Source organism: Terrapene carolina, unplaced genomic scaffold (assembly GCF_002925995.2).
Source record: "Terrapene carolina triunguis isolate 2854851 unplaced genomic scaffold, T_m_triunguis-2.0 Scaffold93, whole genome shotgun sequence".
Lineage (NCBI taxonomy): Eukaryota > Metazoa > Chordata > Testudines > Emydidae > Terrapene > Terrapene triunguis.
This window is the reverse complement of record NW_020664444.1, coordinates 3,748,703-3,771,806: the sequence shown is the minus strand read 5'-3', so window position 1 is coordinate 3,771,806 and position 23,104 is coordinate 3,748,703. Positions and strand designations below refer to the sequence as shown.

Genomic DNA, 23,104 nt, shown 5'->3' with positions numbered 1-23,104 from the left:
TATGCATTTCATCACCTCTGAACTTTACAAACCAAATTAAGCGACAAGGGGAAAGCAGTTTACGTCATGGGTCAATAGCTAACAGATAAGCATGTAAGTGCTTTCATAGTGAAAGTACTTTTTAATTGTGGCAGCATGACCAACGTAAAAATACCAATCTCTACTGCATGGGAAATAGAGATTTAAAACTTAGGAACAATAATTTGAAAACATTAACCTTTGCTATATATACATGCATAATATACACAATCATGCAACAAGATACACCCCTTAGAAAATCATTTTTCTTCTCCATTTCAGGGGATATAGCCTGGCCCTATGAATAATGGTACAAGATCAGGTACTCCAAAATATCCTGAGTTATATGAAAACAAATAACCCACAGATAGTGCAGTCTGGCATCAAGCAAAAATCAATAATAAAAGAGAAGGCAAAGATCATTCATTTCGGTAGCCAAGACTAATGCTTCAACAGCTCAAGCTCAGTTTCATAGAAGTGCTGCTTAAATAAAAGCAGTGTCTTGTCGCTCAAAAATTAATTTTCATTTGTATTCCTATGTGGTAAAAATTAAACATGGTCTGCCATGATTGGTGTGCGTCAGACACTAAGAAGCTGCAGCTATGAAAGTGCACCACAGGAAAGCTGCTCGACACTCCCTCGAGTTAACGCTGCTGCTGGAGGAGTTGCTTCAGATGATTGACAGATCCCCCCCAGCCCCTCCAATTGGGATTTATAAATGCCACGTGGTAGGAGCAAAGCTCCTCCAGACTGTTGTCACCAAGGGAGTCCCAGGAAGTAAAACACTCCTACAATTCTTAACAGCTTATCCCCTTCACTGCAGACCACTGCAAACATAAATGCACTTAAAGGCACTGCAGAATACCAGAATGGTCAGCGACCAGCAGCATTTCATGTTCCAATATGCTATGTGTTTTGTGCTAACACCATTAACACATCCAAGAAATCAAACATGGCAGTTGTTAAATAAAATTATGGTGAACAAAATGCCCTTTGAAGAGAATAAAGCTTTGAACGCTACTTTACTACATGCAGTACTACAAAATAAGTTTCTTTAAAGAACACGATTACATAGAAAGTCAGAGGCAACTTCAAATCCCAGGTTCAACTAATCACAGAGAAAGATCAGTCCAATTCAAGTAGTAGTAGTAGTATTTTAGCTTTCAGCCAGGAATATTCTTTGCTATATAAACCTCTAGGTGTTTACAGCATACATTTTAATGGTCTTATTCACCAATGTAGCAGCTTCCATCTCTCTCCCTAACTCTGCACCAATTACCTCCCTCACTCTTTGTGGCCACAAAGACAGAATATTAGCTGTAACCAGAATATTAAGGAAACCACCGTAGAGCCGTTTCCACCAATAGCAATGATAGATTTCCACCTTTTAACTGTAGTGTCTTGCAAGGTGGACGGTGGCCACTCGCCTGACGAACCTGCAATGTTAGCCTGTTTCTAATCAGGTGTTTAGGACGCTAACATTTTGGGTGTTAATTCGATACAGGTGTAGTCCAGTGATCCCCTTTACACAGCACTTTTAGGCAGGGCTGCACTGAGCCTCCCAATGCTAACCTGCGTAAGACTACTCAACTGGCCCTCACAGTTGGCTGCACTACACTGTCAAACCTCGTTCCAAAAAGTGCACGTTGAAGATTGAGACTGTTTTATTGGTCTTTGTGAAAGCTAACTGATGATTCTGCTGATTGCTTGTAAGGAAGGGAATTCTTCATCCTCAATATGCAAAGCTTTGTGAGAGGCCATGTCCTGCTGGGTCAGCACTTGCTGACACGTCGGGCAGATGCAGCAGTCCAGGGCAGAAGCGGAGTCCATTTGCCAGACATTCTTTTTGTTCTTTTTGGGTTTGTTTGAGCCTTGTTTCTCCTTGATTCTGAAGTCATTGTGAGCAGAAAGCAGTTCTTGCTGCTTAGCTGCGTCTGGCAACAAGACCAATAACTCATTAAAGATTTTCGTGAAGTTCTCTCCAAGCAGCTCTCGGCAGCTTTGGTAATACTCTGCCGCAGAAATTAGCCCCTTTATTTAAAAGAGAATCAGGACAATTAGCAACGAAAAGGAAGAGTCTACTGACCGAGGGTGAAATTCATCCCTCGGTACCTCTAACCACTCAACCTCACTGTTCATTTGTTGCCTCAACCCTCAATGAGCTGACAACCAAGTAGGACTTCAAATATTTCTAAGAGTCTCCCCTACTTACCTGTCTGAACTGTCCAGAATGAGTTTTAAATTGATTGAATCTAGACTCATCACTTTGAAGAAATTCCTTTATAGACTGTATTAACTGAATGTTCCTTTGTTGAAAATTTTCAGGTATCAAGTAAGAGCCTCGACAGGGTTTTGGCCTGCATTTGGAAAGAAAGTGAATTAACACTCCATGCAATGGAAAGTGACTGAAAAATGTCTTCGATTTGTTACAGTGGCCCTTGCCACTCTCTCACCATGGGGTATGCTACCCGCTTCACCCAATTATACACGGAACTCCCATTGGCAACATGCACCCATCCCAAGGAGATGCTGGAATGGCATCACCTAAGGATTAGGGGATCTGCTCCCAGTTCTTCCTGGATGGGGAGAACACTTAAAATGCAAGTTTAATCTATTCTTGATCCAAACTGGCCTGATCTGAAACACGCTTCATGAACCGTGTTAACTGATACGAGTCACAAAGGCCTTGTGCATACTGGGACCAAAGGGGAGTTATTTACAACCCAAGATGTCTGCATGAGGAGGACAGTTATCTCGTGTTAGCAATCTTAATGGAAAACAAAGAGAAAACTGCCCCTTCTCCCATCCCACTGCAGACATGGCAAAGAGACCAACCTGGGAAAGGAGCAGAACTAAGAGTGGCATTTAGAGGCTATGGGTACTTTGTAAATTCCCCCCCAAAAGCAAGTTCCCCTATGCAGACAAATATTTCTATGCATAGGTGAGTCATAGTGAACTATTACAAGGCAGCAGCATATTGCAACTACTAGAGTGGAGGCAAATTCAAGACTCTGCTTATTGCTCCAGCAATATGGAAGCAGAATGGAAAAAGGTTTCTGATCTACTATCATAACCCAACCCACTGCCCAAGTTACTTAAAGAGCATGGTGGCATCAGGTGGAAACTCCACAAATCCCAGGTAATTAAAAACCCACTTTCAAATTCAGCTTGGTGTTTACAAACCATGGGTGTGGGTGTCTTATGCAGGGAACTTTCATATGTTTGTGCAACACTAGAAGTGAGCCGCTTTCTTTGACAGCAAGTCATGCTTCCCCTGGTGAGATGGAGTCACTATGCAAGGTTTTTAAGGATTTCTTGTTGTAGGTTTAGGGACAAATATGAGGGACTCTGAGCTGGTCCCCCCCCCCAAAAAAACCATACATGTTGCATCTGTTTAGACTTGCTCAGATTCAGACCTATCTACCAAAATGTAACTGACACCTCCCTCTCTACACATCAGCAGGAATCTGACTCACAGACCCTACAACAGAGATCTGAATCAGGTCCTTACGTTTCTATACTGCCGGCCTCTTAAACCTCACCTGTTCAGGCTGATCGCCCCAAAGCAGCATGCAATACTAAGAAGCCCTACATGGAGGAATTGAAGCACAGACTGTGGGTAGACTAATGTGAATTCTCAAAGCGCTTTTACTTACTCGTTCAGAGATGTAGTGGCAGGATCAGAGACATTGGTGGATGGAATAACAGTAAAACCTGGAGGTGGTTTACTAACAGGCACTGACAGCCCCGGAGGCGGAGGGGGACTCTTTAATAGCGCCACAGAGATAAAGCCTAGATTAAAATAACAGAATGGGGAGGAAATTAGTGCACTGTCTATGCTATACAGCCCATCATCTCTCAGATCCACTCCTTCCCTTCCCTCAGAAGTCTGCAGAGATGATACGTTACCATTTATAAGATCCAAACAGCTCAAAAGGTACCAGTGTATCTGAAGACAGTTCAAATTAAGGGATTAATCTGCTGTTTTACAGGCCACTGATCCTAGTCAGACCAAGAGATGCTACGAACTGGCTGTTCTTCTGACACAAAGTTCAAGCCCTAACTCTTGATTTACTGCTTCCACAGAAAGTGAAGTACAAACATGCACTGGTGGAAAACACATTTTTTACATAATGGAACAAAAGGCAAGATCACAGCTTTATTTCACCTGAACCACACAACCGACATTTTCCAGCGGGCTGCCATCTGGCATTACACAGAACAGAGAGCTCTACTACCAATGGCTGTTTGTTGCCACCTTCATGAGATGCAAGTGCCATGTGGTGCACTGGGTGTAGGAGAGACGCTGAACTACGGCAATCTGAAATAGGCTCTACCAGCTCTCAACCTCTCAGTGATACTTTCCGCCAAAGCGCAGATTCTTCCCTGCCATTTAGGTCATTCTTTTGCTCTGGGAGAGCTCTCAGCATGAATTTTCCACTAGGAACGCAGCAGGACTGTGTTTATGAGTGAACTGCCCTATCTATTAGCTATATACACAGACTACATTAAACTACACAATTCTAGGGGCCTGATTCACTATTGTGTTACTTCCCATTGTGTTGCACCCATCATAGCACCACTAAAAGCAAGGGCATTACATCAGTGTAAAACCAGAGTAACTGACCAGTGAAGCCTATGTGTATTTATACTGTGATCATGCTGCTAGGCACTGTTCACACACAGTAGAAAGACAGACTGTACCTCCACAAAGGAGCTTCCAAACTAGCCCTTGGAATACCCAAGCACACAGGTACACCTGGTATCACTCATTAGACAAGCAGGAGTGTTCAGAGGGCTGGCTGCTTATCTACAAGTTACCCTAAGTGTCAGACCGAACACAGCAGCTCTGCTGTTCAAGGAGGCAGGTATGTCCCAACATTTCAATGGATTTTAACAGGACGGGGCTGCAGGGAAGGAGTTTAAACTGCTCAATGAGGTTTGCTGGGCTAAAATGTTTCTACTTTACTCTCTAGCCCTGCGAGCTACAGGAAACTGTTCCCATTTTAAGAGTAATTTTGGCTACCCATGGAAGCCACTCCTCTCTCTTGCGCGTTTCACATACCCCATTTCTTTGAGCTAGTCAGAATGGGACTGACTTTTTGCAGGGGTTACCTGGTGGTGGCATTCTAGATGGTCCCGAGCTCCCAAGCGCTGGGAAGTCTTCCTGAGATAAAGGGCATTGGTTAGTCACTGGAGGCTTTTTAAGGCCAGGTGGCTCTTTGGATGCACTACAAATTGCTACTGATTTTTCCACGTGACCATTCGTGACAGCTGCGGATCTGCCGGGGAGGTGAAGATTTGCAGGGGCACTTGGAGTCTGCTCAGCTTCTGCCAGTTTTTCCAAAGCTGCTGCAGGAGGCAAGGTCTCCTCTGGCAGCTGGGGAGAGGACGCTCTTTGCTTCTCAACTCCCATCTTCTTTTTCTTGCTCACTTTAGTAAAAGTCTGTGAGGTGGAAGCTACCAGCAAGGAGGAGACATCAAACATTGTCGGTGTATTTCTGATCTCCTGGGTCGTCAAGCCACTGCCACTGTCTTCGTCATCGGACAGGGAGAGTTTACCGCTCTTCTTGCTTCCTTTATTGCTGTTCGAGGGGGCTGGTTTTTTGGCCAGATGGTTTGAACTGGAGCTGAGGGAAGTGACGGCTTTAACCGCGCTTTTACTGGAACTGTTGCTCCATGCAGATGTAATGTTAGACACTGTTCTAGCATTAGGCCTCATTTTGGACACCAGGGCCGGAAAGTCCTCCTCTTGAAAGGCTGTTTTCTTGGCAGCAACTGTGTATGTTAAAGACACCCCAGAAGCGATGGTGGGTGCTGCAGAGGAGGAAAGGCTTGGGAAATCTTCTTCCTTCAGTTTAACGGCTGCTGGCTGAGCAGAGCTGTGGGAAGGGAAAACAACACTGTGTACAGCAGTCACACGGTCAGCACAGAGGAGAGACAAATCCACTGGGCAGAAAGAGCTCATCGTCTAACTGCAGTTTTCCCTCAAAAATACTATCGCTTAGAGGAGGCGTCGAGACTCACGAGTAATTGTGGGTAAAATTAAAATGCATGCGTGCTTACAAATAGGTCATGTGTTACAAAAGCCTTCCCATGAGATGGCACACGGCAAGGCTAGTGAGACTTCAGCAGCACGTTGTCTGGGCCTGGACTTGGACACTGCCTTAGAAGGCTCACATTCCAGACACAGCAGAAGCAACCACAAGCCTTAGAGGGGCACTCCAGTAGCCACCAGCTTTGAGACGGTCGCCTGGTAGCCACTTTAGGGACCACCACTGGCTTCAGAGGAAGATAGCCAGCACGTATTGTGGGAGCGTGGATGTGTATCTACTGGAGATAAACTGCAGGGCTAGAAAAGGAGTAGTGGTCCAAGAGGATGGGCTTATGGGATGATTAGAAACATATCTGAAGCAACCTTTAGATCGAGCAAGTCATGGGAAGTGACAGCCTACACCTTGTCAAGCAGTCCCACTGAGGCCACGTGGGTGGTTTGGGTAGCCAGAATTTGGGGGGAGGAGGAGTAATTTCTCAGAAATAATTTAACTTCAAATTATCTGTAGAACTACTATCTGCCAAACTCAGAACCCAAGTGAGCTTATAAACCAGACTTCACTTTGCTATGATCTTGCACAAACTTACCGTTGTAGGGGCCCTGCTGCTGAGCCAATCGCTGGAAAGTCATCTTGGCTTAAAGCACCATTAGCAGCTGCTTCTTTTGGAACTTTGACAAAAAGACCAAAGAAATGCTCTTAACTAAAATTCATTCCGTTCTGCCTGAGATCTATCAACGAGCATCAGGACACCACAACTAATTCTGTTCTTGGTACTTTATGCTGCTGCTAACTGTGATATTCTAATTCAGAAAAATGGACGTGCACTTTAAACAAATGTAAAAATGCACTTTTTCATTCTGATAACTACATTTGCTACTGTTTCCCCATGTCCTGGGTTTAACTTGCAGCACATTAACTATAGTCAAGAAGAGTGACACTAAGCCACTGGTTTATATATGACAGGTTTGATACTTGACTCCAAATATAATCCAAATAAATAGAGATGTTAATGCTATATGAGTCTTCAGTGTATTTTAGGATACTGTATCCGGAATGTTTCGCACTTAGGTTACAGAATGACATTAAAACACCAGTACTTAGTATATAATTTTTTAAGCCCAAAATGACCTCACTTGGAAAAGTACCACATGGCAGGCCTTAACTTTCTGATTCTAGCAATTTTACACCAATATTGGAAATTAAATTCTTCACGCTAAGGGAGATATGCAACTTATAGAGGTGTGCAATCTAAACCTACCAGTGTCTGTACGCCAAATCAGGATGTTGTGCACACTTTGGTTTGATTATTTTGGCTGTTCAAATATTTCTGCCCAGATCCATTTAAAATATGAACACGCTGCCGGAATCCCAAAGGAAGGAATTACATTTGGACGTGTTTCAAGGCAGGCTAGCTGTGCTGGTCTCTTTAATGGCCAAAATCAATTCTTTGCCATGCATTCCATAGCCATTCACACCTTTGCCCATGCCTGTTGGAATTCTCTACAGGCATCAGAACACGCACACAACTAACCTGTGGCTTCATTTGAAGGCTTTGGCACTCGCTTAGTGTTGGACACTTCTGGATCCCTCAATTCTTCTTTTTTACCTCGACTGCCATCCTCTTTATCCTCAAATTGTTTCTTTTCCTCTTGCCGTTTTGCTGCTACTGATGCCCGGACTGCTGCTGCAATATCTCGGTCTTCTTCTTCCCTATAGGACAGGACAGGTTTTTTAGGTCTAACAGAAAGGACTAATGGGCTTTTAAGCACCTTTGTCTCTCACTCCAACTCTCACCTTTAAATTTCACATTCAAACTACTTTATGTCAACTGCCTTATGCTGCCACCTGCTGGGAAAGGTTGCAACTGAAACTCAACTTAATTCATATCATCACATCCAGGTTCAGGCTCTGATGAAACAGGCAACATTCATTCACCGGACTTTTAAATTCCACATATGGTGATAACCAATATCTAAGTACAGCAGGAACCAGGATGAGCATATCAGAGATGCATGGGAACACTAGTCTCTCCCATTCATTTTCAAGGTATGAAAACCTCACTTGTTAGTCTAAGTAACTCAGTGTAATATGGCTCATCATGAACTTCCAACACATGCAAGATCCACATGCGACACACCAACGTATATGGTGCCTGGAGATGGATTTTCCCAGTGAAGTTACCGGTAACAAACACACCACTGATTGCCCAGCAAGAAAGAAAAATAGAGGTACAGTAGGTACGAAGCTCTTAGATATTGTGTGGATGAAAGGAGACAACGTGCCGTTTAATTTCAATACTTAACCCTCTTCTTTTTCCAAAGCACAGGCCCACCAGAGATCTGTTAGTTCAATAAAAAAGCACGGTCCTTAGAACAGGAACTTAATGATTGCCCAAACCTAACAAGGTTCCCTAAGCCTGCAAAGGCATGTCAGTTACTTCAGAAAATCCTACTTAGAGAAGTCAGGAATGAAAGTAATTATCTTAAACCAGAAAATTCTCCGTTATACTAACCCACGCGTTGGAGAGTTCAGGATAGCTTTAAGATTACAATGCTCATCTACTTTGGCAAGTGCAGAGTCTCGACATTTCATGTAAAATACTTTTGTTTAATTGTGTGCGTGGAGTGCCCAGACTTCTACCGAAAACTAGTCACGTCCTTATCTAAGGAGTTGGTACTGCAGTTTCCTCCTTTTTCTCACTTCCCTCCCACCAAAATACCATCATAGAGGTGAGACTGGAAAAGGGACCTCAATAGGTCATCTTGTCCAATCCCCTGTACTCTAGACCACACCTGACAGGTGTTTAAGAACAGATTAGACAAAATCCTCTCCTGATGGAGATTCCACAACCTCCCTAGGCAATCTGATCCAGTGCTTAGCTACCCTGGCAGTTAGGACATTTTTCCTAATCTCCAAACTAAACCTCCCTTGCTGCAATTTAAGCCCATTGCTTCTTGTCTTATCCTGAGAGAGTAAGAAGAACAATTTCTCTCCCTCCTCCTTGTAACCTTTTATGTACTTGAAAACAGTTATCATGGCCCCACTCAATCTTCTCTTCTCCAGACTAAACAAACCCAATTTTTTCAATCTTCCCTCATAGGTCATGTTTTCTAGACCTTTCATCATTTTTGTTGCTCTTCTCTGGACTTTCTCCAATTTGTCCACATCTTTCCTGAAATGTGGCCCCCGGAACTGGACACAATACTCCAGTTGAGGCCATATCAGCGTGGAGTAGAGCGGAAGAATTACTTCTCGTGTCTTGCTTACAACACTCCTGCTAATATCATTCTGGGATGTGTTTGCTTTTTTTTGCAATAGTGTTACACTGTTCACTGATATTTAGCTTTTGATCCACTATAACCCCTAGATCCCTTTCCACAGTACTTCTTCCTAGGCAGTCATTTCCCATTTTGTATTGTGCAATTGTTTGTTTCTTCCTACGTGGAGTACTTTGCATTTTCCTTATTGAATTTCATCCTATTTACTTCAGACCATTTCTCCAGTTTGTCCAGATCATTTTGAATTTTAATCCTATCCTCCAAAGCACTTGCAACCCCTCCCAGCTTGGTATTGTCTACAAACTTTATAACTCTTTATAAGTTTATATCATTTAAGAAATCAGAAAATATTCAGCAGTAAGTTCTACAGCACACTGGGTTACTCACCTCTTATATCTCCAGCTCCCTCTTCTGTTTTGCTGCCCTCCTCGGAGTCCCGATCTACCTGGTCGTCCTTGTCTGTTATATCTGTCAACTTCTTCATAGTCCTCTCCACCTACAATACCTGACCAGGAGACATGTCCAATCATTCTCTCCGTTGTTTTTCTAATCTAGGAACATAACCCCATCGCTCCATAGGTGATTGAGAGTCAGGAAAAGTCCTTTTGTACCAGTATATGTTAGTATCTTTCAATCAGCAATCACTGATTTTATAAAACTAGCTAGCCTTTACCATTATTGCATTAAAACGCATTTAGCACTATATGGATTCCATATATTATGGGATTGTGATTCAAGTTTAGGACAAATTTCATCTTGATGTGCAGAGATTTCCACGTACAGCTTCCAATAAAGTAAAAAATATCCATGTATCTCCCCACTCTTAGTACCAGATGTACCCCTCGGAGTACCATGGTTATCACTCCCTTCATTCATATTACCTGTATCCCAAGCAATTCTAAGGTAGACCAGAAAGTCAGCCGTGAAAATAATCCCCTTATTTTGAAATGGGATGTAATGAGTTTTCAGTCCACAAATGGCCAATTTACAAACCGAGTTCCTGAAAACTTTCAAAGCATTAAGAAATAAGAAGGTATTTCTGGCAACTTATTCTTTCCAATCTGATTTACCCTCATTCCTCCGTTGGTGCCTGGGAGCATAGTTGAACTGAAGATCAATCTGTCGGTTCTGTCTGGCCTCGGCCCTGTTTTTGCTGTGGCAGGCTGTTTTGTGTGCTTTGTAATCTATTTCTGTACGGAAAGCATGAGTGAACTGTTCTGTACTGCACTGTCCCTCTTCACAAAGGAAGTGCTTTTCACGGAAGTGTTCGCGAAGGTATTCGTAATCGCTGGGAAGAGGGCAGACATTGATTGGTTAGTTCAGCAATGCAGTCAACTTAAAAGAATTGTTCATTCTTTAAAAACACTGAGTGTTGTCACTCCATTTTGCAAACTCTAGAATAGCAACCTTCTGTACTCACTTCTGTGTGTGTCAGGACACAGAACAGTTTATTGAATGTCTCAGAGAAGTTAAACCAAATTCACTGCATGATGCCTCCCTGACCTTGTCACATTAGCCCTGCACAAAATCTCCTCCATAAAAGGAACTTTATTCAGACCTGCTTTTCCCCAAATAAATCTTAGACCGTTGGCTATTATGGGCTTATGTAGCAGAGCTGCAGAAATTGCCACACAACTGCACTCCAGAGTCTAATTTTTGTTTTTAGCCTTCAAGTGTGAAGAAACCTTAAAAGCATGAACTGGATATAAATGGATGATGGGCTGTCTGAATCTGCAGTCTGAAGCAAGATCTCAGATATGTGAACTGTCCCACTTGTCTTAGTGTGTTAATGTGAGCCCTAAAGATGACAGTTTAAATGTCAACGGTTAAAATGATTTGTAGTGAAATAATCATCAGAAACATCCATCTGATGTATCTGTCCAATAATCCTAAACCATCCATCGTGTCTTCCTAAGTCTCAAAGGCGAATTTCCCAACTATGGCTCAGATACCTGCCAAACCCTCAGGCTCCCCCGTGAGAATTAAGTACCAGCAAATTCACTTAAAAACGGAAAGCGAGGGAGCAGTAATAAATACATTGATTTTAAACACAAAAATAGAGACCAGCTGCTGCACTAATTAAATAGTTCTTTACAAACCTCCCTTCCTTTATTAAATGTAAATGTAGCCATAGACGCTCAGCATTTCCAGTCTGCCACTGAGGACTGCTGCTGCGTTCAGCGGGATTGCCTCTTGCCACAGCATTTAAGGGCAAGTCACTGCACAGCACATGGTATAATCAGTATCTCTCATGCATATATACAGTTTTATACAACTTTTAAAGCTCAATGGCTCCGTTTGCACTGATCTAGCGCTAAGCAATACATACATCCCATTTTCAGTACAGCCTGGCTGTTGGCTTCAGAAGAGACAAGCCGCCGAACAGGAGAAAAGGTGGGTCTGTCAGTCCCAGCGTTCCATCCTCAATGCAAATTCAAACAAAGATCGAAAGGAATCTGCTCACTCTTGCGTTGGGTGCCTTTGGACAACCTACGCTCAGAGCTTGAAAGCAGATGCAGCCACCTTTCCGTCAAGATTGAAATCTTTAACTGAATTAAAAGAAACCCACGTCAGCCACTCTCACAAACCTGTAATATTCCTGAGCACCCTCTGAATCACAAAAGTGGCAGAAATAGTGATCTCGTCTCAAGTGTTTCAATAACTCGTCGTTGTCTAAATAACGCTCATCACAGAATTTGCAAAGGGGATGCCCACGATGAGATGTGTCGTCTGGGTCCCCATGTATTCGATGTCGAGCGAGGTCTTTGCGGGAATACCACTTACGTTCATGTGTAAAGATCTTAAAGAAAGAATTACCTCATGTCAACAGAGAACTATGCAGTTTACTGATGGAGTAAATCAGGTTCTACCAGTCTTGATGTCATTGGCCAACATTACTAGTCAAAGCAATTTCCCACTTTCAGGCTATGAACAATCTGTGGTTAAATGGTTCAGTGAATGGGTGTAAGAATTCAAGTCCCTCTCCAACTTAAATCTAATTTACATTTCACTCATCCGGAACAAGGAAAACAGACCAGTCAGTTTCACTTTTCTCCTAGTAAATTTTGTTTCATGTACTAACGATGTAGCAGTTTGGGCTACAAAATCTGTAGGAAAAGTCTTTAAATCTAAACCATCTTCTGAAAACACTTAGTATTCTGCTTACCCAAGATTGGGAAAATGTAAAATGAAATGAGTCAGCTGTTATGCATTTGGTAACATTCCTCATACAGCTACTGGGTGCCATGCCTACACACAAACATTGGCTCAGTCCACAACTGCTGCACCACTTGCCAATATCTTGTCACTACTGGCATGGAATTTGTTTCTCTAGGAAGAGAGCTTATAAAACCGAGGATACCAACAAAATACACATATATACAAACGACATTAGGCATTGATTAGATACAACTGTTTGAAAGCAAACCAAAAAATTAATATTGCCAAAGACTCTCCAAAAACTGGTGGTAGATATTCAATATATATCTAGTCTAGACCAAAGGTATTAAACTCATCTTGGGCAGGGATTACTTTGGGTACGTCTACACTTACTTCCTGGTTCGGCGGCAGGCAATCGATCTTCTGGGATCGATTTATTGCGTCTTGTCTAGACGCGATAAATCGATCCCGGAAGTGCTCGCCGTCAACGCCGGTACTCCAGCTTGGCGAGAGGAGTACGCGGCATCAATGGGGGAGCCTGCCTGCCGCGTCTGGACCCGCGGTAAGTTCGGACTAAGGTACTTCGAATTCAGCTACGTTAATAACGTAGCTGAATTTGCGTACCTTAGTCCAAAGTGGGGGGTTAGTGTGGACCAGGCCTCAGGCTTCATTAACATCAACAGACTGGAGCAGCTTTAATTCTCAATGGAACTAGGACCTTCTTTTCCATGGGCACAGTCCACATTTAGTTCTCCAGAATAAAAATGTTTATGAAGTGTTTGGAAAAGCGTAAAGCACTGTGCAAGTGCTCAATACGATTATTGCTCTGGGCTCTTATCAATAACCAATAACAGACCCATTCTTTCTATCTACTGTCTACTTAAGTGCCCGCGTCCAGCCTGGTATTTCTTATTCAATGTCAGTGAAAGTAAAAAACGTAATCACAAAATGATGGGTGAAGAGTGCCAAATATATTTTCTTCATGCTCTGAAGGAATTCCTTCCCTCTGCATTAACCAGCGCTGATGAGTATCAGTCATATTGGAGGTTAGAGGTTACAAGTGTTCTTTCAGCAGCAGCTGGTGATTTTAGCTGAACCACTTCGGCTAGAGTGCTGCTTTCTACTCTAAAAGCTCAAATTTAACCTTTCAGATGGTATAAAGTATTAACTGCCTAGCTCTACACACACTCAGACTTTAAGACCAGAAGGGACCATTATGATCATCTCCATTATGATAATCTAATCTGACTTCCTGCACATTGCAGGCCACATAACAATAGCCATTAAAAACAGAATCCATGTAGGAAAAAAAGATAGCAATATGCAGTTTTAAGGCCCACTGTATAGTGACCTGTCAAGGTTAGAGACAACTCAGCTTTCCAGTGGAATCTAGTGTTGCAAAACAGGTGTTAAAACAGTCAGTTATCGCATTGTGTGTGAGCAAGTTAAGTACTGCTGTTTCATCCCGTGTCACTACGACTTTATAGCAAGATACAACAGATCTGCCTCTGCACAGCCACACAGGGTAATGAAATACAATTCTATTCCGTTTAACTTGCTCAGGTGATTTCTCAACATATACATGAACTCACTGCAAGTTCTAAATACCTCTGAGTTGGTTTTGCTCTTGAGGAGGACTCTCAGGTCCTATTATGCACCTGGTTCTCTGAATTGGCGCTGAACTTTTTTAGAATTAGTTTTGGGTTGGTTTTTTAAAAAAAAAAACAAGTGGTTCTACAGAAAGCAGATCTCTATAGTCAGACTTTCTGATGTGACTGCAAGCAGGAAATTAGACCCATGGCATTAATCCACACCTGGGGTGGAGCTAACGTCATAAGGTTTTTTGAGATGGCTGGGCTATAAATATATATATTTAAAATAGAATCCAGACTGAAAGCCTTAGATTTCCTTAATTAACCAATTTATGACAAGCGGTGGTTATAAAATGCTGCAAGTCACTCAAACAGAATTGGTGGGGTGGAAGAAACTTCTACTGGGTCATTGATTCCATTTCTCCACCATGTCCTCTTTTCCGTTCTGCCCCTCCCTCTCCAGCAAGTCTCCTACAAACTTACAGTTACACAGATTCCCATGCAATGAAGTCTCTTTTTCCCTGCCCTAAAGCACATTTGTATGGCTCACCTTCAGGTGTTTAACACACAGTTTACAACAGAAGAGCTCATGCTGTTTTCTCATGTGCTGTTCCAAGTCCACAACTGTGTTGAATGGCCGCACATCTGGACACAGAGGGCATTCATGCTGCAGTAGCTTCCTAAAGGACAAAGATATTCGAGGAAGGTTTATCAAGGTTATTTCAAATCCCATTCCAAAAACCTACACTTCAGAAAAAGAACCTACACTTCACTGAAAAGAACAATGTTTTATAAGCAACAGTGTTACTTTTTTTTAAGCAGTCACAGCAATTTCTAACTCAAGGAGGTTAGGATTATGCTTATTCCAAAAATACCCTCGATCATTCCAGGAGCAAAACTGAAGTAAACTATATGGAAGCTTGAATAGCAGGAGGGGAGCAGTACAGCTACTGCTTGAAAAGTGATACAATACTAGAGTGGCACGGCCTATGAACAGGCGGTAATGTGTTAGAGGATTCTAACACAAGGGTGTGTTCTCAACTTCCTCCAAAGTAATGGTACGAAGTTTGCAGTTTAATCTGTGATTTGTTAAAATCCAATCAAGTTAAATCTCTTCGACAGGCAACAACTTCATGCAATATTGTATCTACATGATATAGTCGAACAGCGACCTAATCTGCAGCTAATTCAATATGAGTGTAATGGGGGAAAAAAAGGAAAAGCCCTAGTACTGAAAGAGGAAACAAGTAAAGCACCATTCTCCAAGGTGATAGCAGAAGCAGAAACACAGGCCCGGCTATTAGGGAACAGCTTAATGGGTTTAGCTCCTGACTGTCATTCTGCAGCTATTCCTGGCATTCAGAAACCTCAGCAACAAATCACTGGGTTTGGCTTTCAAAAACTGTGACATTTCTAACCAGACACATCATTACAAAATACAACTGCTCAGAGCAAACGTATTTAATTCATCAGAATGCATTTCCTACTTATCCTGTAGTCATTTACTAATAATAGGAGGCAGCAAGCAACATGTTTCTGGAAACACTTAGTACAGTGGAACCGTATCTCACTTATCTGAAAACTCCTCAGACAGTTAGTATAGCAAAATCCCACAACATACTTCCACTTTCCATTCTAGGTCAGAAGGCCACCAAACCCACTATCCAATCCAGCAAACGCCAAGCCGTAAGAGAATACCGACGCACCTATTGAATCCCATCCTTGGGCCAAACAAGACTGAATGCATTGCACTAGTCTCCAAGAAAAGGCATTGGCTGCATTTACTCCTCAGCCCTATACCCTTCCACGTCCCGTCTCCCGTCCCCTATCTTTCCATTTAGCTGATCCCCCTCCTAACTGAATCCACACAAAAAACCCAAACATTGAACTAACATGACATTTGCTGCCATCCCATTGTTCATTCTGCTTGTGTTACACTCCTTTCCCCCACCAGTCTGTATTGTCTAATTAGCTCTCCAAGACAGGGACTTAACAATCTATCTACTACTCCGTGTGAGGCACTATACAAACACAATGCGGTCCCATTCTTGGTTGGTTCTTAAAGACTATGAAAAAACATGATTAATAAATCAGGTGATGATATTGTTCTTACTAACAGAGACAGCACCAATATAAGGAGTAGAGGTCACTCAGCATCTTGCTCATGGCCGCAGGTGGGAAAGACGGAAAAGTGACTTTTAATGACAAATCACATATTAAGCCGCTGAAGACCTAGGATTTCAGACTTAAAGATGTGTCCGTTTTGCAGCCCCAGGTCTCTTGGACATTTCCAGGCACACATGTTCAATTTTCTCCATTCTGCAGCATGGTACAAAATACACACATTGCAATGAAATTTCCACAAGCCGAGTCTGCACTGTTTTACCTAAGGGCAGCATGCATTTCCTGTTACATACTGAGGACAAGGGATTATTTTAGAGATGTCATATTAAAGCCACAGGCTACCTGCTGTACCTGCCTAGGACCCTTTTTCTAATCTGTCTACCCTCATCTTGCTGAACTCAATATACCCAGAAATCAACTGAAGATGCCAGGGTTGTTGGGCTAAGACAAAACCACAGCTATAATCAAGGTCATCTCCTAGGTGTGCTTCCTGTTTCAAAGCCCACTGCTCAGATGACCCAAGGAAAAAAGGAAGGGAAAATAGGATAATGCTAGGAAGGAGAAGAGAATGCTAAGTTTTACCTATACAGTGCAAAAACTTTTCCATCAGCAAAATAGATGTCATATTTCTTCTCATGCTGCAACTGGTTGATCGGTATTGTTGAAAAGGATGCGAGCTTCCATCCAAAGACCACCTACAGACAACAAACAGGAAAGATTAGAGAAAGCACATATGAAGTTGTATGTTATTGTGGTCTACACTCCATCACCATTATAACCGAAACTTGTTACGAATATTGGTAAGTGTGTATTGAATCCCAGACATTTAACACTGGTTCCCACCCCACTCCCTATGTGCTGCTGGGAGATAATACAATGAACTTTTATGATGTAAGTGCTCAGTGACATAAGCCAGAGTCTCATCAAGGAAACAAGCTAACAAGAGTCAATAAGAAAAAAAATGCAAAAAAGATTTTTTTAAAGGATTAGTAAATTCAGATGCATCCTGTGTAAGTATTGTTTACAAAGAAATGAGCAGCCCAATAAAAAGGAAACATAATTCTCTTCCCTAATAAACAGCCAGCCAAGAACAGAGAAACACAAAGGAATCACACCAATAATGCAACAGTCAGAATCACGTGCACCAATTCAGACAAGTTACAGTAGATCTCTAATTGTTTTTCAGTTGACACTAGGACTGCTACTGTTCATGAAATACCTCACAATAGCTCAATAGCAGGTCTGAGGTACTGTGTGTGCGTGTAGCATGATCATTATGAGTCTACTGGCTTCTTCCAAAGTAATATCATTTAACCAAAACAGTATTCTCCATGACATATCCCTAAATGTGCATATGACTCAAACAAGTATGGCCTGTTTTCTTACTCCATTATACACTACACTGTCGTTCATCTTTAAACCTACTTTCATCCGCCCCAAACACTATGTTGATTCTATGACCATTACTGTTGCCACTTCAGTCAGCATTAGTGTGTCACCAGAGGATATTTAGTCATACTGACATTCCTAGCTGCCTTTCCTGATCACACACAAACACTATGCTACTAACAGACCTATTCTACAAAGCAACCCAGCTGTAGTGCCTACAGCTCCACTCTTTTCAGTCAAGGACTTACTTGTCATTTGCCACAGTCGATCCTGATTTTTTTCCCCCACACACAACAGTACTACAGGTGGGCTAAAAAGGAAGTCTGTAGCCACTAAAAAACAAAGACAATATCTGGAGCAACTATGAGTGAGGAAGGATGGCCCAGTGGTTAGGACACTAGCCTATGACTTGGGAGACCCAGGTTCAATTCCTTGCTCCACTAGAAACTTCCTGTGTGACCTTGGGCTAGTCACTTAGCCACTCTAGTACTACCTCACAGGGGTATTGTGAGGCTAAATACACTAAAAATAGTGAAGTGCTTTGAGATCTACTGATGAAATGTGCTATATAAGAGCCAGGTATTACAATAAAAGGATTGTTTGAAATAATTCAAATGGGTGAAAGATGGCATAAGGAACAAAAGCTGAGCCCACAAAATATAGCAATTGCTACAAAACTGAATAGCTGCAAAGGTTAATGCCCTGTCCACGTGGCTAAGACCACCAGCTGGTTTCAGCAAAGACAGAAATATATCAGTTTGCTGCTCCCTTGGACAGCAGCAGGAAACTAGATGCTTAGAGGTAATAAGCCTACAACTATAGAGTCTATCCCTGCGAGCATGCTTAGGTTACAGCATAGGTGCTTTCCTTGCCAAGCAATTCATTCTAAGCTACAGATGCACTATGTTTGAACACACTGGTACTTGACATCATATTCAGCCTCAGAGAGCGTGAAGAGGACCAACAGAAAACGTACCACAACCTCAGACAGGTAGGCACACAAGTCTTACCCAGCCAGAGAGGTTCCAGTCTGTTCTGAAGGAATGCAGGCTGCTGGAACAGCACACCCCCTTTTATAACCTTGCCCTCAGAAAGTTTGAGAACAGGGAGGGAAGGGGCAGGAGAGCGCTCTACCAGCCAAGCTGCACTGCCAGCACATCCCAGGAATGGGAATCTGTAAAGGCTCGTCACAGAATTTACTTCTATCCCAGGCCTTGAAGCAGACCCAGAGGATTATTCACACGTGCAGAAACTACCAGACTGAGACAAAGCTTTTATCCATTTTCTAAAATACTTTCCCCAGCAACGTTACCTGCTACTACAAAGAAGCTTAGAGGGAGGAGACTCCTCTTTCCACTACCACCTTCATTTAAATGTTATGTTCTGAAATCAGGTAGTTTAATGTCAAATAATCATTTCTCTTGCACCTGCTGTTAGTTTAACTTCATGTTTCATAGTTGTGATCATCACTAAGTGAATGTAGAATGTCCACCTTTTATTCACTCTCATTTCATGTACTTAAGCTTTGTTCTCATTCCACCATGTGGATAAAACCACATGCACTTGACTCATTACATATTTACCAATCTGCATTTCCTCACCTGGGTGGGTGGATTAAACCAAGATCTTCAACCATCAGAATACAACAAGACAAAGACAGAACTGCAGAAGATGTACGTAGTCTGGGTAAAAATTATCATCCTATCAATATCCCTAAATAGAATTTTAAATCAAGTGGTATGGCATTCTAAACTATTGTTAACAAATTTACATAGTAATGAGGAGAAAAACAAACAATGGACTTCTGGCTTCCACAAACTCTCGGTCTCCTATGCACATCGATAAACGATCTTCACATTGCTAAAATGATTAGAGTAATTGAAAAGCAGCCAATGCAAACAGTTTATTTGGGAGGAGCCCTTCATTTGGCAAGGAAAAAACAACGGTTCAGACTTAATTTCCTAGCACCTACAATTCATTGTTAGAATACCATTTCAATCAGTCAATTTGGGTGTTAATTATTATTTCTTAAATGGCTCAGATCTCTCCCCACATCAGTGCTTCACAAATAATAAAAAACATTTTGAAGGCTGACAATTTTTAAATGTGAATTTAACATTCTTGAAAAACAGCTTGCGGCTCTGGAACCTGAAGTCTTATTTATAGAACAGGAAGCACTAGCGCAAGGTTCTCCACGCTGCCATCAAGGTGCCTCAACTCTGACCCAGAGAACCTCCCCTTCAGGGTACGAAGGCTGTTAAGACTCCATTCATCTTTTTGACTTGTTTACTGAGACCGCCAATGAAAAGTGTTGATTACGGTGTTCTTAGTGACGTGAACATTTTTCTTTGGAAACTGGACTGAGATCCTTCAAACTCATTCCACATCAGTCACCAGCCATCAGAGGCTCACTACCAACCCTGGCTGTACTCAAATCTCCAACCTAGTGATGAATGGCTGATTAGTTCCCTGGCACTTCCAGTCCCCAAAGATTATATTCTTAATATTATGCAAAGAGAAGTGCCTGCTGATATTGACACTCTGAGAAAAGTAGATGGAAAATACACTAAATCTAACATCAAGTGAGGATAGGTAACAGAATAATGGAGTAAATATGAGTGAAAATATGAACTGCAGACAGGAAGGGCAATCCAGTGGCTGGACAGGGAATTAAGTCTGTAAAAATGGAGAACTGGGAAAGCAGTGAGGAACCATGACAGCAAAGAATGTAGCATGCATAAGTGGCAAGTAGTTTCTACCATGGGAAAAGATCAGCATCTTCAGGGCCAACTACCTTGAAAGTTCAGTAATTCAATATGGTTCCAACATCTTTTATCTCTACAACTACATACCAGGATGATGTCTGGACAAGTCAGAAGTTTGTTGAGAAGAGAGGCAGAAATTCAGAAGAGGTTTGTTGAGCAGCAGAAAGCTAACACACAGAGGCTGCTCCAAAGTCACCCTGCATAAATTCACGGGTCTGAAAACCCAACACATTTCATTGTCTCAGGATGTACATTCGAAGTAATAATAATAAAAGGATATTGCACATGCTGAAGCATTATCTATATTGCCTTTTGCACTGACCCAGAAATCATCTCATCCTCTCTGACGAACTCAAGTGGGAGAAAGTTTTTTTATGTTTCAAAAATAAGCTTGTTTGCCACCTTGCTACATTCTTGCTCCCCTTCCAAAGAGACATTTCAGATTATGCAATTAGATAACTGGATGTGGCTGACTTGCTCTTGTGCACTGCAGTAGGAGTTCACAATACTGATTTGTAAAGAAGGGGTCAATTTCAACATATAAAAGCACATTAAATAAAGTTCAGATAAGTTTTTTCCTTGTTTAAAGAAAGCACTGCAGAATCCTCCTACTTGAAGGAGCTGTAAAAGTAGATACGTCACCATCATGATGTTTTGTAATACAGGACTTGCGCAAGTCCAGAACAGAGCATGTAAAACACCTTCCCCCAAGCTTAAAATCAAAGCAAGAATCCAGCAAGGCGACAGGCAGACTGATTCAGTGTCTCCTTAATACTAATACTAGAGAACAAGGATAGGTTTACTTAAATATTTAAAATAAAAATCAAAGAGGAGAAATAATCTCTTAATATCTTGCTTTTCAATATCCTTCTCTTTGCACCTGAACAGTAGCTGCATCATTAGGGGCAGAGCTCAAGGCCAAGCAATATACCCAGAAGTGAAGGTAGAAAGCTTTTCTATGTGAAAGAAATAGAAAGGATTTCTCTCTAGCTACAGATCTGATTTAGCCATAAACTATTCTAGGATCCATCATTTCCACAGTCTGACCTCCAGCACAAATCTGTTCAGCATTTCAGTGGCCCACAGAAGTAGAACCCATGTCCAGAACAGCTGTGTGACCCTATGGGACTACATCATCAATCCTCTTTTCTATTAAAGTTTGCTTTAACAGGTAAACTTTACTGGCAGGGTTCCTACAACTCCAGGAGTCCCAACACACTAATTCCCAACTTGGTGGTTTTGTTAGTGAGACTGAAACCTCCCTTCCTCAAGCTAAACCGGCTTTTGTACTACTGGCTGTGTGTATCTTGGTCTCTAGGGTGTTACCAGACAAACAGGGTGGATCTGGGTCCCCACCCTCTGTATATAAGGCTGTCTTTGCGCTTTATTAGATTAATTAGCTTGTATAGTCGTGACAGCTCCAAACCCCAAGTAGAACAAACAGATGGTCTCTGGAATGATAAATAATACTTGGCCCTGCTCCCTGGGAACATGTTACCATATTTAGCCCTGCAGGTTCTCCATACTAGATCAGCAGCCCATGGCTCTAGCTAGGTTGCTCAGCCTGCCGGAGACCACTTCACAACGAAGAGGGCGGCACCACGTCCTGGCTAGTGCCCTGATGGCTGGGCAGTGCTGGGCCCTTGGCAGCCCAGAGGGATTTCTTCCCGCCCCTGCAGCGAGGGGTCTCGGATCCGAGACGCAGAGTCGGAAGGCCCCGAAGGTTTCGGCCCATATCCCAGACCCTGCCCCGCAGCCAGCCCGCCCGCCCGACCCACACTGCTCACCTAAAGCAGGAACTAGGCCACGCGACGGCAGGTCACTGTCTAAACTACTCCGAGGCCTTGTGCAACCCAAGCCGCGACTCGAGTTACAGCGGCTCCAGCTTCCTCCCGCGGCGAGACAGACCCACCCGGAGCAGAGTGTCCACGTGGGAAGTCCCACCCTGCCCAGCCCCGCTCCTGCCCCGCGGCCCCGGGGCTCGCCCCAGGGACCCTCCTCCCTTCTCATCCCTCCCGCCCGCCGCCCCCGGCCCCCTCCCGAGCGCTCTCCCCGGCCTCACCTGGCCCAGCTCCTCCCGGCACACCGCGCAGTACCGCACCCCGCACAGCGCCCGCATCCGCACCGAGCAGCGGTAGCAGATCGGGTGGTCGCAGCGGCCCAGCGCCACCACCTCCAGCTCCCCACAGCACAGCACGCAGAGCCCGTCCGGGGGACCCGCCGCCGGGGACGGGGAGGCGGCCATGGCGGCCCCGGACACGCCGCGGCCTAGGCCCCGCTCAGCCTAGCAACCGGCCCGGAGCATAGAGATCCAGCCGGCCTAGAGCGCCGCTCCAACCCGTACGCAACTCTCCGGCTGGCGCTCCTCCGACCATAGAGATCCCGGATGCCGGCCCAGAGCGCTGTCTTCCCGGCACCCCGCTGCCAGCGCCGGCCTCGCCTAACCATAGAGTCTCCGCTTAGCGCACCAGCTCCAACCCTTTCGCGGCCAAGGAGATAGGGCTAGAGCGTCGCTGCTCCTTCATCTCGCTGCCCAGTACTCCTCCAGCATTCTGACAATAGAGACGCAACCTAGAGCGCCTCCCTCCAGCCCAGCGTCTCTCGACCAATCACTCTCTGTAACCATAAAGAATGACTATAGAGTGCCCCTGCTGACAGACCTCCACTAAACTGGAGTCCTCCCCATAGGGACATTTCACCCCAATCCTTGGGGACTTCAGGGC

At 43.4% G+C, this 23,104-nt stretch overlaps 1 protein-coding gene across 1 annotated transcript; it reads right to left on the bottom strand.

Annotated features, from left to right (window-relative positions):
* Positions 1 to 1,470: 1,470 nt before the first annotated feature.
* Positions 1,471 to 22,782, bottom strand: ZNF598 (zinc finger protein 598). Its single transcript, XM_024212473.2, has 12 exons — positions 22,444 to 22,782; positions 16,810 to 16,922; positions 14,654 to 14,783; positions 11,941 to 12,152; positions 10,423 to 10,640; positions 9,740 to 9,857; positions 7,606 to 7,784; positions 6,661 to 6,742; positions 5,134 to 5,900; positions 3,675 to 3,810; positions 2,231 to 2,375; positions 1,471 to 2,049 (listed from the first exon to the last, which is right to left on the bottom strand). The coding sequence occupies exons 1-12, from the start codon at positions 22,624 to 22,626 to the stop codon at positions 1,702 to 1,704; spliced, it is 2,631 nt and encodes an 876-aa protein (XP_024068241.2). The 5' UTR covers positions 22,627 to 22,782; the 3' UTR covers positions 1,471 to 1,701.
* Between the last annotated feature and the right edge of the window lie 322 nt (positions 22,783 to 23,104).

Bases quoted from the DNA above. Each gene is read 5' to 3' on its own strand.
- ZNF598 (XM_024212473.2), bottom strand. From the start codon at position 22,626: ATGGCCGCCTCCCCGTCCCCGGCGGCGGGTCCCCCGGACGGGCTCTGC. The intron at 2,376-3,674 runs GTAAGTAAAAGC...TTCCAAATGCAG, and splicing joins GCCACTACATCTCTGAACGA to GCCAAAACCCTGTCGAGGCT. The intron at 2,050-2,230 runs GTAAGTAGGGGA...TTTTAAATAAAG, and splicing joins ATTCTGGACAGTTCAGACAG to GGGCTAATTTCTGCGGCAGA.